Raw genomic sequence first — 19,967 nt, 5'->3', positions numbered from 1 at the left:
GGACATTGGCTTAGGAATTGTCCCGTATATTTGTGAAATAAAAGGGAAGGAATCATCGTTCCAAAAGGTAAAATTTCTATGGAAATTTATGTTATTGATATAAATTATACTTCCACTACGACATGGGTACTGGATACCGGTTGTGGTTCTCACCTTTGTAATCATTTACAGGGTTTAAGAGACGTGAAAAGGCTTAGCAAAGGAGATGTGGATCTACGCCTTGGAAATGGAGCTCGAGTAGCGGCCGAATCCAAAGGAACTTATGTATTAGCTTTGCCTAATGGATTTGAGTTGTATTTACATAATTGTTTTTATGTGCCTACACTCTCTAAAAACATTATTTCAATCGCTATGTTAGACATGGACGGTTTTTGTTTTGTCATTAAGAACAATCGTTGTACTATTTCTAGGAACGACTTGGTTATAGGCCAAGCTTCTTCCATTAATGGCATTTACATTTTAGAAACCTCGAATCCGACTAATGATATCTATAACATTCAATCAAAGAAACTCAAATCAAGTGACCCAAGTGAAGCGTTCATTTGGCATTGTCGATTAGGTCACATAAACGAGAATCGCATCAAAAGATTAATTTCAAGTAATGTGATTACACCATTTGATTATCAATCATATGGAACATGCGAATATTGCCTTCTTGGCAAAATGACTCGTAATCCTTTTAGTGGTAAAGGGACACGAGCTAGTGAACTATTGGGACTCATACACACCGATGTATGTGGACCAATGAGTATCACCGCTCGAGGAAATTATGACTACTTCATAACCTTCACCGACGACTTGAGTAGACATGGGTATGTCTATTTAATGAAACATAAGAGTGAAGCGTTTGAGAAATTCAAGGAATTTCAAAACAAAGTAGAGAACCAATTGGACAAAAAGATAAAAGCACTACGTTCCGATAGTGGTGGAGAATATCTTAGCCTTGAATTCGATTCACACTTGAAAGGTTGTGGTATTATATCACAACTTTCTCCATCCGGAACACCACAACTCAATGGTGTTGCCGAAAGGAGAAATCGAACCCTACTTGATATGGTTCGATCAATGATGTGTCAAACCGAGCTACCAAACTCGTTTTGGGGATTTGCGATTCAAACCGCAATTAGATCTTTGAACAATAGTCCCACAAAGACAACCGAAAAGACTCCATATGAGATGTGGACGGGAAGAGTTCCCAATATATCCTATATGAGGATTTGGGGATATGATGCTTACGTCAAGGCAAAGACCGACAACAAGCTTGCCCCAAGATCCGAAAAGTGCACCTTTGTAGGTTACCCCTCGAACTCTCGAGGATACTACTTCTACAAACCTCAAGATAACAAAGTGTTTGTGTCTTGCGAGGTCATCTTCTTAGAAAGAGACTTTATTTCTAAGAGACAGAGTGGGAGAAATTTTGAACTTGATGAAGTTCAAGAGCCACAAACCGAGGTAGAGACGCAAGAAGATGTTCCTTCGTCATCTAGCGCGGTTGTCCCTCCTCCACTTAGAAGAACGAGCCGTGTTATTCGCCATCCCGATCGATATGTGGGACTTATCGAAGAAGATGGAACACTCGATGTGTTGCTTTTGGAAAGTGACGAACCCGCCACCTACAAGGCCGCAATCTCTAGTCCTAATTCCTCCTTATGGCTTGAAGCCATGAAGTCCGAAATGGATTCTATGCATGAAAACCAAGTTTGGAATTTGGTAGATTTGCCTAAAGGGGCAAGTCCTCTTCAATGCAAATGGATTTTCAAACTCAAGAATGGCATAGAAGGACATGATGATGTCTACAAAGCTAGGCTAGTGGCAAAAGGATTTACCCAAGTCCAAGGTCTCCATTATGATGAAACCTTCGCCCCCGTAGCCATGCTAAGATCCATACGGATTTTGTTAGCGATTGCCGCATTTCATGATTATGAAATATGGCAAATGGATGTCAAAACCGCTTTTCTAAATGGGCATTTAGAAGTGGAGGTGTACATGATACAACCCGAAGGTTTTGTTGATTCTAAGAATCCTAACAAAGTGTGCAAACTTAAGAGATCCATTTATGGTCTTAAGCAAGCATCTAGAAGTTGGAATCATCGATTCAATCATGTTATAAAAGAGAATGGTTTCACTCGAAGTGTTGAGGAACCATGTTTATACATGAAATTTAGTGGGAGCAATGTTGTGTTCCTAATCTTATATGTGGATGACATACTACTCATTGGAAATGATATTCCAATGTTGTCTTCAAATCAAGAAGTGGTTAGGTAACCACTTCCAAATGAAGGATTTAGGAGAAGCACAACGCATATTAGGTATCCGGATCCATAGAGATAGATCCAAGAGGATATTGGCACTAAGTCAAGAGTCTTATGTTGATAAGATTCTTCGACGGTTCAGCATGGACAAATAAAAAAGGGGTTTGATACCTATGGTAACTGGGACTATATTGAGCAAGACTCAATCTCCCTTCGAACCCCATGATGTTGAACGCATGAAGATGATCCCTTATGCTTCCGCTATTGGATCAATCATGTACGCCATGATATGCACACGTCCTGATGTCTCGTATGCCTTGAACATGACGAGTAGATATCAAGGAAATCCAGGCGAGAGTCACTGGATAGCCGTCAAGAACATCCTTAAGTACTTGAGAAGAACTAAGGATTCTATCTTAGTGTTTGGAGGAGACACCGAGCTACGTGTTAATGGATACACGGACTCGAGTTTTCAAACGGATAGAGATGACATGAAATCACAAGCTGGTTTCGTTTTCATGCTCAATGGTGGTGCCGTTAATGGAGAAGCTTCAAGGAAGTCAGTGACCGCGATTCAACAACGGAGGTCGAGTACATTGCGGCATCGGAAGTCGCCAAGGAAGTCTGGGGGATCGTGCAATTCACGGAAGGTCTAAGAGTAGTACCTACCGCTAATGATCCCATCACTCTCTATTGTGATAATAGTGGGACGATCTTCCAAGCTAAAGAGCCAAAGTCTAGTAATAGATCTAGACATGTACTTAGAAAATATCATGTAATAAGAGATTTCATTGAAAGAAAGGAAATTGCGATTTGTAAGGTTGGGACGGATGACAACATAGCCGATCCGCTCACCAAGCCTTTATCGCAGGCTAAGCATGATGGACATGTTGCGTCCATGGGACTTAAACGTGTACCAAGTTTTTGTTAGATTTTGAAATGAAATAAAAGTGTTGTTTTTGTTCATGTTCATAATCACATTTTTCTTTTATCTTTTCTTTATACATTGTTACATCCAAACGGGTTGTGAAGACAATTGAACCCTATTAAAGGGAACGCATATTAACATAGTATTTGCCCACGCTCGAAAGATATCTATGGTAGATAAATCGGGTCAATCAGTTATTCTCCAGATCGAGGAAACCACTCTCGATATGATCACTTGCAAGTACGACCTGAAAGACACCTTGCATTGAGTGGGAGATAGTAATAGGACAAGAGAATTGGTGACACACACTTGTCGAGGACAAGTGGGAGATTGTTGGAATATGTGTCCTCCGACAATAATGCGATCACAACTGTCGATCATGATGATCACATGTTTAAAGCTCATTTTAAAGAATACATTTGGGAAGTAATTTTTACTGTCAACTGGTCCACACATATCGGTAATGATTGGCTGACTAGAGTTTGACATTACTGTCGTGCGACGGTGGTGATCAGTTGATCCCCTTAGGTCATACCTAAAGGATAACACTCTTAATTGATCATTTAATTGATCGTATGACGATACATGTTAATTAAATTACTTAAAATTGACGGACAATTTTGGAAGTAATATTTACGTATCTCATTATAATTTGATTAAATAAGATACGGTCTAAGTGATCGAATTGTTTTATTACTTAGATGAAATTGTTGTTTACAGAAACAATAGAACTGAATGAATAATTTATTATAAATACAAGATGTTGTAATTTATAATTGGTAAAATATTTTGGTACAAGTAATTATGAATTACTAAGTTAATTTTGTATATGACGTATTTTTATTAATGCGTTGATTTTTAATATGTTAAAAATACATAACAATTTTACATGACATGTGACATGTGACAAATTGACAAAGATAAAATGGAATCCATTTTATCTTAATATGACCGAAATTAGTGGGTGTTTTAGGATAAATATTGTGTTGATTTATTAAGTGGAAAACACAATTATATTACCTAAAAACTAGCCATGCAAACCTACTTGCTCTTGTGAAGACAACCTTGCTCATGCATTGACCCCTTTACCCCCCCCCCCCCCCCTACCCGGTTTCATTATAGAAAAAACCAAAGGAGTTTTCTCTATAATTAAACCTAATATACTACATGAAGAGTGTATGATTTTTATTCATTCAACCATCTAAAATAAGAGTTTTAGAGTGATAAAATTTTCTTCCTTTTCCTCTCTTAACCGAAATAAGAGAACAAAAATAAAGATTTTGGGTCAATTTTATTTAAATTAATATTGTTCTAGTAATAATAATATTAATTTTGTTAAGAGAATATCTTGGGTATTATTCCTTGGGAGGGATTCTATACTTGAATCCTTTGTTCATCCATTTTAGGAGAGCTCAAGAACAAGTGAGTAGGAGAACTCTCTTGTGCCCTTTTAATCCGAAATACCAATGTAAGAATGATGATTTCTTTCTTATTCTTTTATTGTTTGCATGCATAAGATCATCTTTTAATTTTATGACTAAATTAAAATTAAAACATATATGAATATGTTAAGTAAAGAGATATAGATTTCTAACAAATACGACTTGAATTATCCTAAACGTTGCACTTGGAAATTAGGTTTTTTGTGGGAAGGGAGAAAGGCTTCTATTTTTGTATTTTGGTGGAAAAGGGAATGTTTTTCCGATTTCCTTTTTTTTGAAGTTGATGTAGGTGATTTTTGTGGGGATGTTTTTTTTGATTTTTTTTAATATTGGGATGTTTTTTTTTTTTTATTATGGGGATGTTTTTTTTTTTTTATTATTATGGGGATGTTTTTTTTTTGATTATGGGGATGGTTGTATCCTTTTTGTGTAAGAAAGGACTGCCTACATATCCACCTGAAAAGGTGAAATCAAACCATGCTCGTAGTTCGAAATATTTTATAAATTTATTTGGGTTTTGTGGTTGTATCCCTCTTGTGTAAGAAAGGACTGCCTACGTATCCACCTGAAAAGGTGAAATCAAACCATGCTCGTAGTTCAGGTGTTTTAGTTTGAGTGCAAATGGATGTTGTCTTTGACAGATCAAAGGATATTTGAAACGGGCAAGGTGCCGCAACTTAGACTCGATAAAACATGGAAATTTAAATCAGAACGCGTTGAGGAACTTGACTTGAAAGGGATAAGGTGGTTGCTAGTTGTTAAAACTAGGGTGAGGTTGTTGGTCGCTAAGGTTCAAGGGTAGTATTTCTTGAGTTGGTTTAGGTTAGTCGGGTTTGTAAAATCCTCCCCGTCTAGGTCACTCAGTCTCACTGCGCCCCTCGAAAGTATTTTCTTGACCAGATATGGCCCGACCCAATTAGGTTTGATTTTCCCCCTCGGATCGACGGGTAATGGTGCTCGAACCGACTTGAGGACCAAGTCGCCTTCCTTGATGTTCCTGGGTTTAACCTTTTTGTTGAATGCCCGTTGTATACGTTGTTGGTATAGCTGGACGTTGTGCAAGGTGTTGAGTCGTCGTTCGTCTAAAAGCGTGAGTTATTCGAACCTTCGACGGGTCCATTCCTCCTCAGGAACTTGACTCTCCAGTAGGATGAGTAGAGATGAGACCTCTAACTCTTCCGGCTGAACCGCCTTCATACCGTATGCTAGGTAGAAGGGTGTGTCTCCTGTCGGTGTTCGGATGGAGGTTCGGTATCCCCAGAGTGCGAATGGGAGTTTGCTCGGTCAATCGCGGTAATTATCTTGCATCTTTTTGATAATGGTGACAAGAGTTTTGTTTGCTGATTCCACCGCTCCGTTGGTTTGGGGACGGTAGGGGGATGATCGATACCGTTTGATCTTGTATTTGTCCAACAAGGCTTGTGTTTCCGCCCGGAAGTGAGAGCCTTGATTGCTGATAATCTCGTGGGGTACCCATATCTGCAGATGATGTTGTCCTAGATGAACTTGGCCACTTGTTTGGCGGTCAAGACTGCATAGGACTGTGCTTCCATCCATTTGGTGAAGTAGTCGATGGCGACGAGGACGAAGCAATGTCCTTTGGTGCCTATCGGGTTGACTTTCCCGATGATGTCGATGCCCTAGGTCGAGAAAGGCCAGGGTGATGTCATGGTGTATAAGAGAGATGGTGGTATGTGTTGTATGTTGGCGAAGATTTGGCAATTGTGGCAATGTTTGACGTAGTTGCGGCAATCGGCTTCCATGGTGGTCCAGTAGTAGCCTAACCGCATGATTTTTAGGGCCAGAATCATTGCGCTCATGTGAGGGCCATATTATCCGTCGTGGACCTCTCCCATGACCTTTTTGGCTTTGTGATGGTCAATGCAAAGGAGGACAATCCCTTGGGGTGTTCTTTTGTATAATTGTTCTTGGTTTATCACGAATTGTGATGCAAGTAAACGGATGGCTCTTTGTCTTCTTGTATCAGAGTTGGGAGGGAATTCGTTTTTGGTTTTGGAGTTGAGGATGGCTTGGTACCAAGGTTCGACATGGTTTTCCTCGTCGTTGTTGATGGCGCAAATGTGAGCTGACTCGCTCCTTCTCTCGACACATAGGGGCATCGATGTCATGCCGTCAGGTATGTTGACGAGCGCGACAAGTTTTGCCAGGGCATCCACAAATTGATTTTCCTCTCGTGGCAAGTGGAAGTAGTCGACTTGGTCGAAAAACTCGGCCTCTTGATTGATCTTTGCTTGGTAGGGTGCTAAGCTGTCACTTCGGATTTTCCATGATTCGGACACCTGATTGATGATGAGTGAGGAATCGCCGTGGACCCTCATCCTTTTTATGCCAAGTGTTATGGCTGCTTGTAGGCCGATGAGGCATGCTTCATATTTGGCGTCATTGTTGGTGTAGGCGAAGTTCAGTTTGACCGAGATCAGAACATGTTCTCCCTCTAGTGATATTAGAAGGATTTCTACCCCGAAGCCTCTTAGATTCGATGCACCATCGTAGTATAGGTCCCATGCGTCGGAGTCGGCACAAAGGATGTCTTCGTCAGGAAGTGACCATGTGTCGGTCGTTGGATCCTCGCTGATGGGATTTTCTGCTAGGAAATCGGCGATTTCCCTTCCCTTGATAACTTTTAGGGGCACGAACTTGAGATCAAATTCGGATAGCATGAGCGTCCATCTAGACAACCTTCTGTTTAGTACAGGTTTTTCGAAGACGTATTTGACCGGGTCAATCTTGGAGTAGATGTGAACCGTGTAGCTGAGCATGTAGTGCCGCAACTTCTTTGTTGACCACACTAGAGCAAGGCATGTCCTTTCCAGTTGGGTGTACTTTGTCTCATACTCGATGAACTTCTTGCTGATGTAGTAGATAGCTCGTTCTTCGCCATCGACTGTTTGTGCTAGCATTACCCCCATGGCCGTGTCGGTGACAGTCAGGTATAGGGATACGAGAATTCCTTGTTGAGGTGGCATGAGGATAAGAGATTTGGATAGGATTTCCTTGTCGAAGGCCTTTTGACAGTCGTCGTCCCAATCGGTGTGATCGGAGGCGCGAAGCTTCTTGAAGATTGGTTCACAAATCATGGTGAGCTTGGCTGTGAAGCGGCTGATGTATTGAACCTGACCGAGAAACCCCCGAATCTCCTTCTCGTTCTTAGGCCAAGGCATTTGTTGAAGGGCTTTGATTTTGGTTGGATCAATCTCAATGCCTCTTTTGCTGACGACGTGTCCCAGGAGCTTTCTGGAGGTGACCCCGAATGCACATTTTTGAGGATTTAGTCTCATGTTGTATTTCCGCAAACGAGCGAAGAGTTTCCGAAGGGTGCTGATGTGGCCGTCCCGTTCTTTTGATTTTACGATCATGTCATCAACATACACCTCTACCTCCTTGTGCATCATATCATGTAGGAGAGTGGTAGCGGTTTTTTGATAGGTTGCTCTGGTGTTGATGAGGCCGAAAGGCATGACCGTATAGCAGTATGTACCCGACTATGTAGTGAATGCAGTTTTGTGCATGTCTTCCTCAGCCATTTTGATCTGGTTGTACCCAGCATACCCGTCCATGAATGATATGAGAGTGTGATCGTCGGTATTGTCCACCAGGATGTCAACATGTGGCAAAGGGAAGTCGTCCTTTGGGCTTGCTTTGTTCAGATCCCTGAAGTCGACGCAAACCCAAATTATTCCGTCTTTCTTGGGCACAGGAACGATGTTGGCCACCCAGTCAGAGTATTCAGACACTTTGATGAACCCGGCCTTGAACTGTTTATCCACTTCTTCCTTGATTTTCAGGGCCCACTCAGGGCGCATTCGGCGCAACTTTTGCTTTATGGGTTTAGCTTTGGGTTTAATGGGTATCCTGTGCTCCGTAATTTCCCTGTCGATCCCAGGCATGTCTCTGTAGGACCAGGCGAATACGTCTTTGTATTCGTGTAGGAGGTCAATGAACTGTTGTCTTTCCGAGGGGTTAAGGGTTGTCCCTATCCTAAGTTCTTGAGGCGTGTTATCGGTTCCTACGTTAATAGGTTCGGTCTCCTCAATGATGGGGGTCCTAGTTTCCCGTTTGTCAAGTTCTTTGGCTAGGTGAGGCGGGTAGTCACTCAAGTCAAATTCCTCATAGTCGTTCAGAATTGCATTGTAGTTAAATTGAGACGAGTCATAAGAAAACTTAGCGTTCATTAAGTCGACTCGAGCGAAAATCTCGGATAGGACAGACATCTCATGGGCAGTCAGACGCGACACAGTGGAGGAGGTGGCCCCTGGAACAAGCTCCAGGTTGCTACCTTCCATGGGAGTGGGGATGATTCTAGTTGATTCAGCCTCTGAAGCAGCCATAAGTTTGTGATAAAATAGTGGGAAAGGGGCTCTAACTGGGACATTAGGAGCACTAGGAGCTAAGACAGACTCTGACTCTAACTCAGACTTAGACTCTTCTTCACTTCCCTCTTTGAACATAGGGTCTTCTCCAGTTGTAATCTTGAGAATGCGGCCTTGACGATCGGTCCATTTAACAATTTTCCTCCAGCCTTGTATAGCTTTCTCCGGATCATTATCAGAGATTAGGCGGTGGGGTCAAACTGGTTGTCCTTTAGAGCGATGTTGATGATGTCCTCATAGCCGAGCCGCTTGATGTTGTCTTCTCCGAAGAGGAGAGTGACAGCTTGTCCGTTGAGGCATGGGGTCGACTCAGACTTGGTTGATGTAGCTTTGGTGTTGTCAGGGATGAAGTAGCATTCTTGAAAGACTTCTACACCCGGATATCGGACCTTGGCTACAGAATCATAGACCGGCTTAGGAAAGCCGTGATAGAGCTCGGATTCTCCCTCGGGGATGAAGTATCCATTGAGGGTCAAATGATAGGGACAGAGAATAACTCTGTGCTTCTTGCGTTTCCGTATTAGGAGGTTCATCTTCTGGATGTCTACATCGGTAGGCTCATAGCCTAGCCTAAAGGGGATGTTAGGGACCTTAGCCTGTTTCAAGGGAGGTAAGGTGCCCTTCAGTGGATTGAGGGGTAGTCCCGGGAAATAACCCTGGCGCATCATAATGCGGTTGACTGTGAGGTTGGAAAATGGGTCACAATCAAAAGGTGTTGATTCATCTGTTAGAGCATTCACAGCCTGTAATCCCCACCTTTCGCTTTCGTCCTCCTCAATGGCTTGGGAGGCTATTCCCTTTTTCATGACGGCTTTGATTGGGTAAGCGGGAATTGTGATCGTCTTCCCGTTGAAGGGGACCCTGATTTTCTGATGAAGGGTTGAGGTAACTATCTTGACGGTGTGAATCCAGGGGCGTCCCAGAAGCATGTTGAAGGAGACGTCAATGTCGACTACCTGAAAACTGGTTTGTCTTTCTAAGGGTCTAGTTATAACGGTTAGGGTAATAAGCCCCACAACCTTATGACGAGTGCCGTCATAGGCGCGTACTCCTTGATTGGTTGGGACCAAATAAGTTTCTTTGATACCCAGCTTATGAGCCGTCTTGAGGAGAATGACATTAACTGCAGATCCGTCATCCACTAGAACCATAGACACATTCTTTTTGAGGCATTGTACGATGATGTATAGGGCCAGGTGATGGTTGGCTCCGAATGGAGGTATATCTTCAGCAGAGAAGATGATTAGGTTGTTCAAATCGGGGACATCCCTTGTCATGTGTGCTACCACTTCTTCAGTGGACGAGGTAGAGGGAACAGTCAGTTTTCCCAAGGCTTGCAGTAGAGCTTGCCGATGTTCGAAGGATGTGGCAATTAGTTGCCAAATAGAAATTTAGGCCTTTGCTTTCTGCAGTTGTTTGAGGATTGAATTTTCGGGAACCCTCGGTTGAGCGTCCGTGTCCGGGACGATTTGGTCATTTGTTGTTGGGACGACCGTTGAACTGTTCGAGTTTTGATAGGGGCGTCCAGACTGGGTAAGGTGACCGATTTCTTTTGTCTGTTTCCCCTTCCCTGGGACCACATTGACATCCTCCGCATCGTCTCTCCAGATACCATTGATTTCAGGATCTCGAGGGTACCTCGGAGGGGTATTCCTTGGTGGGTAGTTTTTGTGAGGGAGGTTTTTGTGAGGGTAATTTTTTTGAGGTTGATTATTGTGGGGGTAATTTTTGTGAGGTTGATTATTGTGGGGGTAATTTTGGTGGGGTGCGTGCCAGAATGGTCGCGGGCGCAATCATTCCTGGTGAGGGTAGTTTCGGGTGTTTGGAGGACCCTCCCTCGGGCGTGGTGTTGGTGTTGGTGTTGGTGGGTTGAATAAGTGTCGTCAAGCCGAGTAATCCTTTATGAGAGACTGGCTATAGCCTCCTTAACTTGTTGGAACATGGCAAGCATGATTGTGGCGCTGAACACGAATACCCCGTATGAGGCGTCCTTTTCCAAAGTATTCACCTCATCATCAATCGATAGGATGAGGTGTGAGCAGTCTAAGGTTGGCTCATCATCGGAGATAGCATGGATTCCCAAAGGGTTTGTCTTATTGTTTGGTTTTGTCGGTGGAGGCAAAGGTAATTCCCCTTTCTTGATCATGTCCTGAATGACGTGTTTGAGCTTAAAACAGGTTTCTGTGTCATGACCTTTCCCTTGGTGGTATTGGCAGTAGGCATTGGGATTCCAGAAACGGGTCTTCTTAGCCTCAGATGGATCCGGAGTGGGTCCGACTAGTTGTAGTTTCCCTTGGTCTATAAGCCTTTTCAGGGCGCTTGTATAAGTTGACCCTAGGTTGGTGAATACTCTTTGAGGGAGCTCAATTCTTTTCGCGGTTGGCTCGGGGAGGTTGACCTCATCAATTTTGTTTGTTTGACCATAGGGGCGAGATCCGGTCGATGTAGATCCCTGGTAGCCTCTACCGATGGTTTTAGCTATGACACCCTTTCGGAGGTCGTCTTCGATACGGGTTCCACGAATTTGTAGATTCTGGAACGTCTTGTTGTTTTGGTATCTCAGTAAGTTGGCATACACTAGGCAGGGATTGTTGACAAATTTCTCTACCAAAGTTGACTCGCTTGGCTTGCTGACCAATTGAGTGCTTACTCTCCTCCAACGGGTTAGGAATTCTGTAAATCCCTCCTTATCATTTTGAGTGAGGACCTCAAGAGTACGAGTATTAGCCTGGATTTCGACATTGTCGGCATATTGCTTAGCAAACTCAACTGCGACCTCGTCCCACGTAGTGAGGTTCTTCGGGTCGAGGAAGTAGTACCATTGGCGAGGGATCGGTTCCAGGGATGATGGAAAGATCCGGGTGAAGAGTGTTAGGTTCATAAACCTATTATTAGACTCCTCTAATAGTGAACTAATTAACTTGTTAATTATTTGTTCTTTAGATCTAGTGCATGCATAACAAAATGAAAGATTTATAAGAAAAACAATGTTCCTTACATTGTTGGTTGGTTCGAAATTTTGGGCACAAGTAAGGTCACCTTCCTTCACTTGTTCTTGAGCTTATAATGATGGATGATCCTCCTAAAACTCCAAGTTTAGAAGCCACTCCAATAAATTGCACCCAAGATGAATCCCAAAAATCTCTACTAATATTAACTAGATATATAGTAGAAATATTACCTTAATAATACTAATATTCTTATATTACTACTTCTAGTAATAGATTTAGTGTATTAGTATTTATTGAGAGCTTTTATGAATTTTGCATGTGAGAAAGCTAGAGAGATATATGCATTTACAAGCAAAAACAAGTAGTGTAAAAATGAGCAACCAAATGCTCATTATAAGGTGCCAAAACCGGTTGGCATGGGGCAAAGAAAGAATCTTTTGCCTTTTGTTTTTACTCGATAGTTTGTGTAGGTAGTGTGTAGGATTTAAGCTTTATAAGATATGTCATGGACAAGTCACTATCACACATTGTTATAACAAATGAACAAGACAAACTAGAGCATCTTTTGCTCTTGTCTTTGGCCGAAATATTGGTCCTTTTATGGACCATTTTTGCCTTTTGTCATTTGTCCCACAAATGCTTATAAGTCATATGTTTAACTATCTTACATATTTAATTATTAATGTAATCATTTAACACTTAAATATTACAATTAATAATATAATATACATTCCACTTTTTGAGTAGTATACTACCATTATATCAATATATAATGGGTCCCATAATTACTAGTTAGTTAAAATTACAACTTCTTGTAACTTTAAATAACTAATTACCTATACCTCAAAACTTATATTAATATCTCAACTAATTTAGTAATATAACACTTAATTACTAAATTTAATCTTTATTTAATCACATTAAAATAAGACGCAAAATTGCACTCCCATGATTAAGGAATTAATTAATCTGTATCGCATACAATTAATTAATATCTATTTGGGCTTCATCCTATAGGTGTGACCTAAAGGGATCAACTGACCACCACCGTCACACGACAGCAATGTCAAACTCTAGTTAGCCAATCATTACCGATTAATGACGGTCAGTCGACTATATAAAGAATCATCCCTCACGTATTCTTAATTTGAGATTTAATTATGATATTTAAATCATGTGATCGCACTATTGTTGAGGACACATTTCCCAACAAAGAGTTCCTGTTTGAATCCCTTTATGGCCATTTAGTCTTTGAAGGCTCGGATGTGATTAAGTGGGTCCTCCACTGCCTTGAATTTGGGCACATCAGTCAAGCTGAAGTTGTCGCGTAGTTGATCCCCAATAGGTTCAAATCTTCGATAGATGCCTTCCGAGCGTGGCCACGCATTTCCAGTTAACTACTCCTCGAGTGGCCTTGAGATTTCAAACAACCCTGACAAGGGGTGGACAATTCCTATCGCCCTATTCCCTTCGTTCAGCCACAGTCCATCATAACCCAAAATATACCCAGTTTGACCTCATTTAAGAAATCGTAGAGTATAAATCAAAGCTAATCAGAAGTTGTGCCAACTTGGGCGAATAGTCTCTAGTCAAAAGAATTGACTCATAAGAATACTATAGTAGCTCTTGCCACGACAAGGCTTTATGAATTACCAGAACTCTATAAGCGGTCACTGCCCGACAGATTGTCCCATACAGTCTGCCTATGTGATCGACTAGTCATCCCATATGACTCTATGACACTTGAACTTGCCATCAATCGCATCACACTCTAGTCACTACGAGACGTCACCACATATAAGTAACTAGGGGCCAATACCATGTCAATCCAGTTCACTTTAATGGGGTTCAATTTGTCTCTACAACCCATTCGGATACGACAAGGTAGCGGGTGAGTTTAATAAAACTCAAACGATAAATGTGATTATCACATATGAATAGTCAATACACTATTACTACTTCATATTCTATAATCTTTAGTGTATTAATAACACTAGTTAAAATGCAATACAAGCTTGGCAAGTGGATATACCCGATATCCATATATTCCAACTTTATTAATTGCTATTTCCTTCCATTTAATGTCATCTCTTATGACATGAATTTCTCTAAGTACTTGTCTAGGCTTTTGCTAGACTTGGGCTCTTTAACTTGAAAGAAGCTCCCACTGTTATCGCATAACTTGTGATAAAGTCATTAGTAGAGGGATTCACCCTTAATCCCTACGTTGATCATTTTATCACAATCTTACTTAGATTCCTTTTGTAGAATTTACAATGCGTGAAACTAAAACACTTTTCTTAGTTTCTTACTCCTTAGTCAATAACACTAGCTTAGGATTTCATCAAATCCTTTCAAGCTTGGAAACTAAAGTTGGTGCAACCCTTCAACACCTTAACTTAGTTTATCATCCAAACATGTGTACAAGTCATCAATTGTACTTTAAGGCTTTCACAAGCCCATCTAATGAATTCACTTATTATTGACTCATCATGCACCTTGCATATGGTGCATCACAACACATGCGTTTGTTGGCATACATAATCGTTCTAATGGCGGAAACATTAGCAATCGATTTCATATAATCAACAACTTAATGGGTTCAGTGAACGACTATGATTCCATCATAGTAATTCCACTTTCATCATCATGAATAAGCCATTCAACTTTGTTGATGTTAAACAGATACGAAAGAACTTATCTTCATAAGACTCTCAGCTCTATGCCAATTTACTCTCACATAGATTCAAAATCTAGAATACTTTGCATCCCTTTCCAAGTCTTCCAATTACTCTTGCCATAAGAGAGCATTGGTACATAATACTCAATAAGTAATATGTCTTGAATGTATAAGACATGGAAAAATAATTTTAGCTCCCACTTAACTTCATGTATATCATGATTCTTCAATCACGTGAATAAAACAATTCACTATAATCACATGAACGAAAAGTAAAATCCTATAATGCTTGCTTAAGATCATCTTGTGATCACTTAAGATAGCTATGCATAATATGTTAGGATTCTTAGATCTTCATCTAAGGTTTTGTGTTTTTAAACATTTCCTTCTCTAAATTCCCATTTTAGAAAAGCGAATTATATTTGCCATTCTTCATTAAAATGAAATGCGGCAATTCCTAACACAATTTATCTTGATCAACATCTTCATGTAAATCTTATGCATTTGTGTACTCTAAAGCTCTATTTACCTTTAAAGAGACCCTCACTTTAAAGTAAATCTACTCATGAGCAACAATTTTCGGATTGTAATGCTTCGGCTCGTATGTAACAAGGTCATGATACTATCACTTTCACAAAGTAATTAAGACATGTGCGATAGACTCCCACTGAACTATGATCTCATACTATCTTCATAGATAATAGTTCAATACCAACTCCCACTCTATTAATTCAATTACTTTCACAAAGTAACATTTCAACTATAAGAAGTGTTTGTGACGATACAATCTTCTCCCACTCTATCTCTCAGAAATACATCTATCTTCTTGAGAGATAGCTTTGTGAGTCACAAACATATATTTAACGGAGTATTAGGAGTTATCCAAGACTATATATTAACTTTCAAAAGGCCATCCTAACATGGCAGCTTGATTATATGACAGTCTGATCCATGTAATCTGGTTTAATAGACTCTCTATTCTAGGTATCTCATGGTTGACCATCCAATTAGAATAATATGTCCATTTGGTATCGTGAATTCCCTACTCGATGAGTTCAAAAACTCATTACAACTTTAGAATTGATCTTATATAAATAAGTTGTTACTTTAAGTAACAAAGACATAAGGAGAATCAGATTCATAGCTTATGGACATATGATGATCCCATAATCATAATCGTCTACTTGATCAATTTGAGTTGTTTATCTAATGTTTCTATACGCAAGTAATCAATGATGATGATTTTAGAACAAACAACATAATAAAACAAGTGATTTGGGTTGAAAACCAAATCACCAATATCCAAAATACAACCTGTGTTTAAAGGATACAAACCAATTTCCAAGTCACACAAGGAAATCAAAATAGTTCTAAAAACATGAAATTCATCATAAAATTAAAGACAAAGCAAATAAAAGCCAAGCTTCCATTGATCCATCACCATGGTCGGCTACTCTAGCTTTCCTCGTGATCCTCTAGACTTGCTTCTCCTTGCCTTTGTCCTTGCTAGGAGGGGGCCCTATTTACAATAAAAAGGGTAATCATCACAACTTGTATCACATACTAATTGAGATTGAAAAATAAAAGATAGGGATAGTTATATACCTACTGGAATAACCTTTCCAGCTTTGATGTCGCCAAGGTATTTGGAACAATTTCTTTTCCAATGTCCAACACCACAACAATAGTGGCACTTGTCCCCGGAGGAGGCACTGTACTTGGGCTTGGAGGTGCTTGCTTCATAAGTCTTAGCTGTGTTCCTGTTGGGAGTTCGCTTCTTTCCCTTTTTCCCACTTTTCTTGAAGGTTCCTTTGCTCTTATGATTGACATTGAGCACATCTTTGGTGGTGCTAACACTTAGCCCCATATCCCTTTCGGCTTGCATAAGCATTTTGTGCAACTCATCAAGGGAAACCTTCTTATCTTGCATATTAAAATTCACCCGGAATTGAACATATGCTTTGATTTTACTGAGGGAATGGAGAATTCGATCAATTACAAGTTCATTAGGAATTTCCACCTTATGCATTTTTAAGGTCTCAACATGCTCCATCAACTTGAGCACATGAGGGCTCACCTTTTGGCCCTCTTTGATGTTAAGATCAAAAAATGCAGAAGCCGCCTCATATTGAATGACCCTAGGAGCTCGTGAAAACATGTTCACAAGCTTCATATAGATCTCATGAGCGGTGCTAATCTTTATAGCACTTCGTTGGAGTTCGGCCTCCATAGCAAAGATCAATACATTTTTCATTGCGGCCGTCTCTCTTTGGTAATCCTCATAGGCTTGCCTAGCGGCGGGGGTGGACCTAGTATTAGGTGGTTCGGTGGGAGATGCCTCGGTAAGGTAACGAAGCTTGTCGTCACCTTGCGCGGCCAAGCGAAGTTGTGCATCCCAATCGGCGAAATTGGACCCATTCTTTTCTAACTTACATCGATCCATGAAGGATCGGAGCCATGACACATTGGTAAGCGGGGTGGAACTAGTGGATGCGGACGCGTTTGGAGTTGCCATTGCGGTTGATTAAAACAAATTTTGACTACAAAATAGGAAATGAAGGAATTAATTATCATCTATCGTTTTAATAATACTCGTAAATTCAACTACAAGCATTGCATTTTTATAGTGACCTCCACCCAACTACATAAATGATTCCGAGATCCAAATTCATATTAATTCGGGCACGGTGAGCCGATTCATCCCTTATTAATATAACTCGGTAGATTAACCTTTTAATCGATTCTACTTTTAGAACTCTCGGTCGATAAAAATTACTCTAATTCTCATCTTTAGCCCGGAACACATGCGACTACGGTCAACAATACTTCCGTTAAGCTCAATCCAAATTTCGATGTAATAAATTTTTACTACCCCACTTCGCCAACGTAACAAGGTTTGTATTACGGTGAAGCCGGATTAACTCCCTCATGAAATTGGTACTTCATGGGTTTCTACTATTTGGTAAGGCTATTTCTCAATTTTTAATATATGTGAGAGGTCTTGTCAATTTATTATCTATCACGTTTTAAGTGAACTAAATCGGTGAACTACGATAATTATAATTGACACGGTCGATGATTCGATATGATATGCATGTGTTGTTATGGCGATTTGGCAATGCATGCAACATATTAAAAGAAATGCAAATCAATAAATAAAATTTCTAGTATGGCCTTCCTAAAATAGAAAATCAAATAATCTATTACATATTCGGAAACCATCTCCTTTGGTCCCTTGAATCTTCAATTGGCACGCCACCCAAGACACCGTCTTTGTCGGATCACCCTTCCGAATGGCACCGTCTTTGAAGATGCTCCATAATTACAAATAATAATAAAAATACAAAGCTATTCCTATTATACATTTGTAAAATGGAAAAACTAATGAAAATAAAATTAAAAGTGATACGAGATCACATTAAATTATAAACGAATCAATATTCCCTTTCATTACGGGTAATATCGATTAAAACTAAGGCCATACTAAGATAAAATTACATAATTCAAAATTATATAAATAAAAGACATTCAACAATTGAAATATGCAGCATTATAATATGTACCTATCATGCAAAATCATGTGCCAAATCGCCCTATTTAACTTATGTCGTACATATAACCCGGTTTCATGGAAATGCGTGATAATAACCTTTTAAAATCACTAATTAACACTTAAATCACATCTAAGCTCAAGTTAATTATCCTAACACATTTTAGGACTCAAAAATTAGTCATCACTAAATTTTTGACAATAATTCAACTTGATTTAATTTTATGCTCATTTTTGACCTTAAAATCATTATTTATATGAAATAAATCCAAATTAAATCATAAAAGTTTCAAAATTTGAATTTTAAATTTTTGAACATTCTGGAATAATTCCATGACCCTCATAATGTCAAAAAATATGGTTAAAATTTTCGAATTAATTTTGAGAAAATATAGTTGCATTTTTATCGTTTTTATCTCATAAAATGTATAAAGTATACGAAAATTAAACCAATAATTTTTACAACTTTAGATCTGAATAGTGGGATATTAATGCAACTTAAAATAAATTTCTCAAGCCATGCAATACGTTTTAGCTAATTTTTGCTAAAATAGTCACTATTTATGCCATTTTTACTCAAAAATCCATAAATCATGCTAAAGAAGATATTTAAATCTAAAAATTTACATACTCTCTGTAAATCTTGCATGTGACATCATATTAAAATATCATAGCTTAATTCGAAATTTAACTAATTTTAACCATTTTACCTCTTTTAATCCATTTTTATCTCATAAAAATCATAAATCATGCAAAATTAATCAAATTAACTCGTCCTTTTACACACAACTTGTAAAATATGCATGTGAGGTCATATAAATTTTCCAAGGTCAGAAACGAAATTAAACTATTTTTAGCATTTTAATTCCCATTTTAGTCATAAAAATGTAATAAAATGACCAAAAATCCTTAAAATGAGCAATAAATTTCCATGAATCATAAAAATGACCTAAAAACATTTTAGGACCAGAATATATAACATGCATGGTGATTTCGTGGCTTATACTTATAAATCACAAATTTTTTTTAGTTTTATATGTTAACCTTTTAACTCGGAAAAACAATAACCGATTATGCATGCAACATCCTTATGCTCTGATACCACTTGTTAGGTTCATATACCTATTATTAGACTCCTCTAATAGTGAACTAATTAACTTGTTAATTATTTGTTCTTTAGATCTAGTGCATGCATAACAAAATGAAAGATTTATAAGAAAAATAATGTTCCTTACATTGTTGGTTGGTTCGAAATTTTGGGCACAAGTAAGGTCACCTTCCTTCACTTGTTCTTGAGCTTATAATGATGGATGATCCTCCTAAGACTCCAAGTTTAGAAGCCACTCCAATAAATTGCACTCAAGATGAATCCCAAAAATCTCTACTAATATTAACTAGATATATAGTAGAAATATTACCTTAATAATACTAATATTCTTATATTACTACTTCTAGTAATAGATTTAGTGTATTAGTATTTATTGAGAGCTTTTATGAATTTTGCATGTGAGAAAGCTAGAGAGATATATGCATTTACAAGCAAAAACAAGTAGTGTAAAAATGAGCAACCAAATGCTCATTATAAGGTGCCAAAACCGGTTGGCATGGGGCAAAGAAAGAATCTTTTGCCTTTTGTTTTTACTCTATAGTTTGTGTAGGTAGTGTGTAGGATTTAAGCTTTGTAAGATATGTCATGGACAAGTCACTATCACACATTGTTATAACAAATGAACAAGACAAACTAGAGCATCTTTTGCTCTTGTCTTTGGCCGA

The 19,967-nt window shown here is 39.2% G+C and overlaps 1 protein-coding gene across 1 annotated transcript; it reads right to left on the bottom strand.

Moving 5' to 3' along the window:
• Nucleotides 1-16,241: 16,241 nt before the first annotated feature.
• LOC141590283 (uncharacterized) lies at nt 16,242-19,606 on the bottom strand. Its single transcript, XM_074410884.1, has 2 exons — nt 19,430-19,606; nt 16,242-17,184 (listed from the first exon to the last, which is right to left on the bottom strand). The coding sequence occupies exon 2, from the start codon at nt 17,157-17,159 to the stop codon at nt 16,242-16,244; it is 918 nt and encodes a 305-aa protein (XP_074266985.1). The 5' UTR covers nt 17,160-17,184; nt 19,430-19,606.
• Nucleotides 19,607-19,967: the final 361 nt, after the last annotated feature.

The sequence above is a fragment of the Silene latifolia genome, chromosome 7 (genome assembly GCF_048544455.1).
Source record: "Silene latifolia isolate original U9 population chromosome 7, ASM4854445v1, whole genome shotgun sequence".
In the NCBI taxonomy this organism is placed as follows: Eukaryota; Viridiplantae; Streptophyta; class Magnoliopsida; order Caryophyllales; family Caryophyllaceae; genus Silene; species Silene latifolia.
This window is presented reverse-complemented; position numbering and strand designations above follow the sequence as displayed.

Excerpts from the sequence above, each read along its gene's own strand:
- LOC141590283 (XM_074410884.1), bottom strand. The coding sequence starts at position 17,159 with ATGGCAACTCCAAACGCGTCCGCATCCACTAGTTCCACCCCGCTTACC.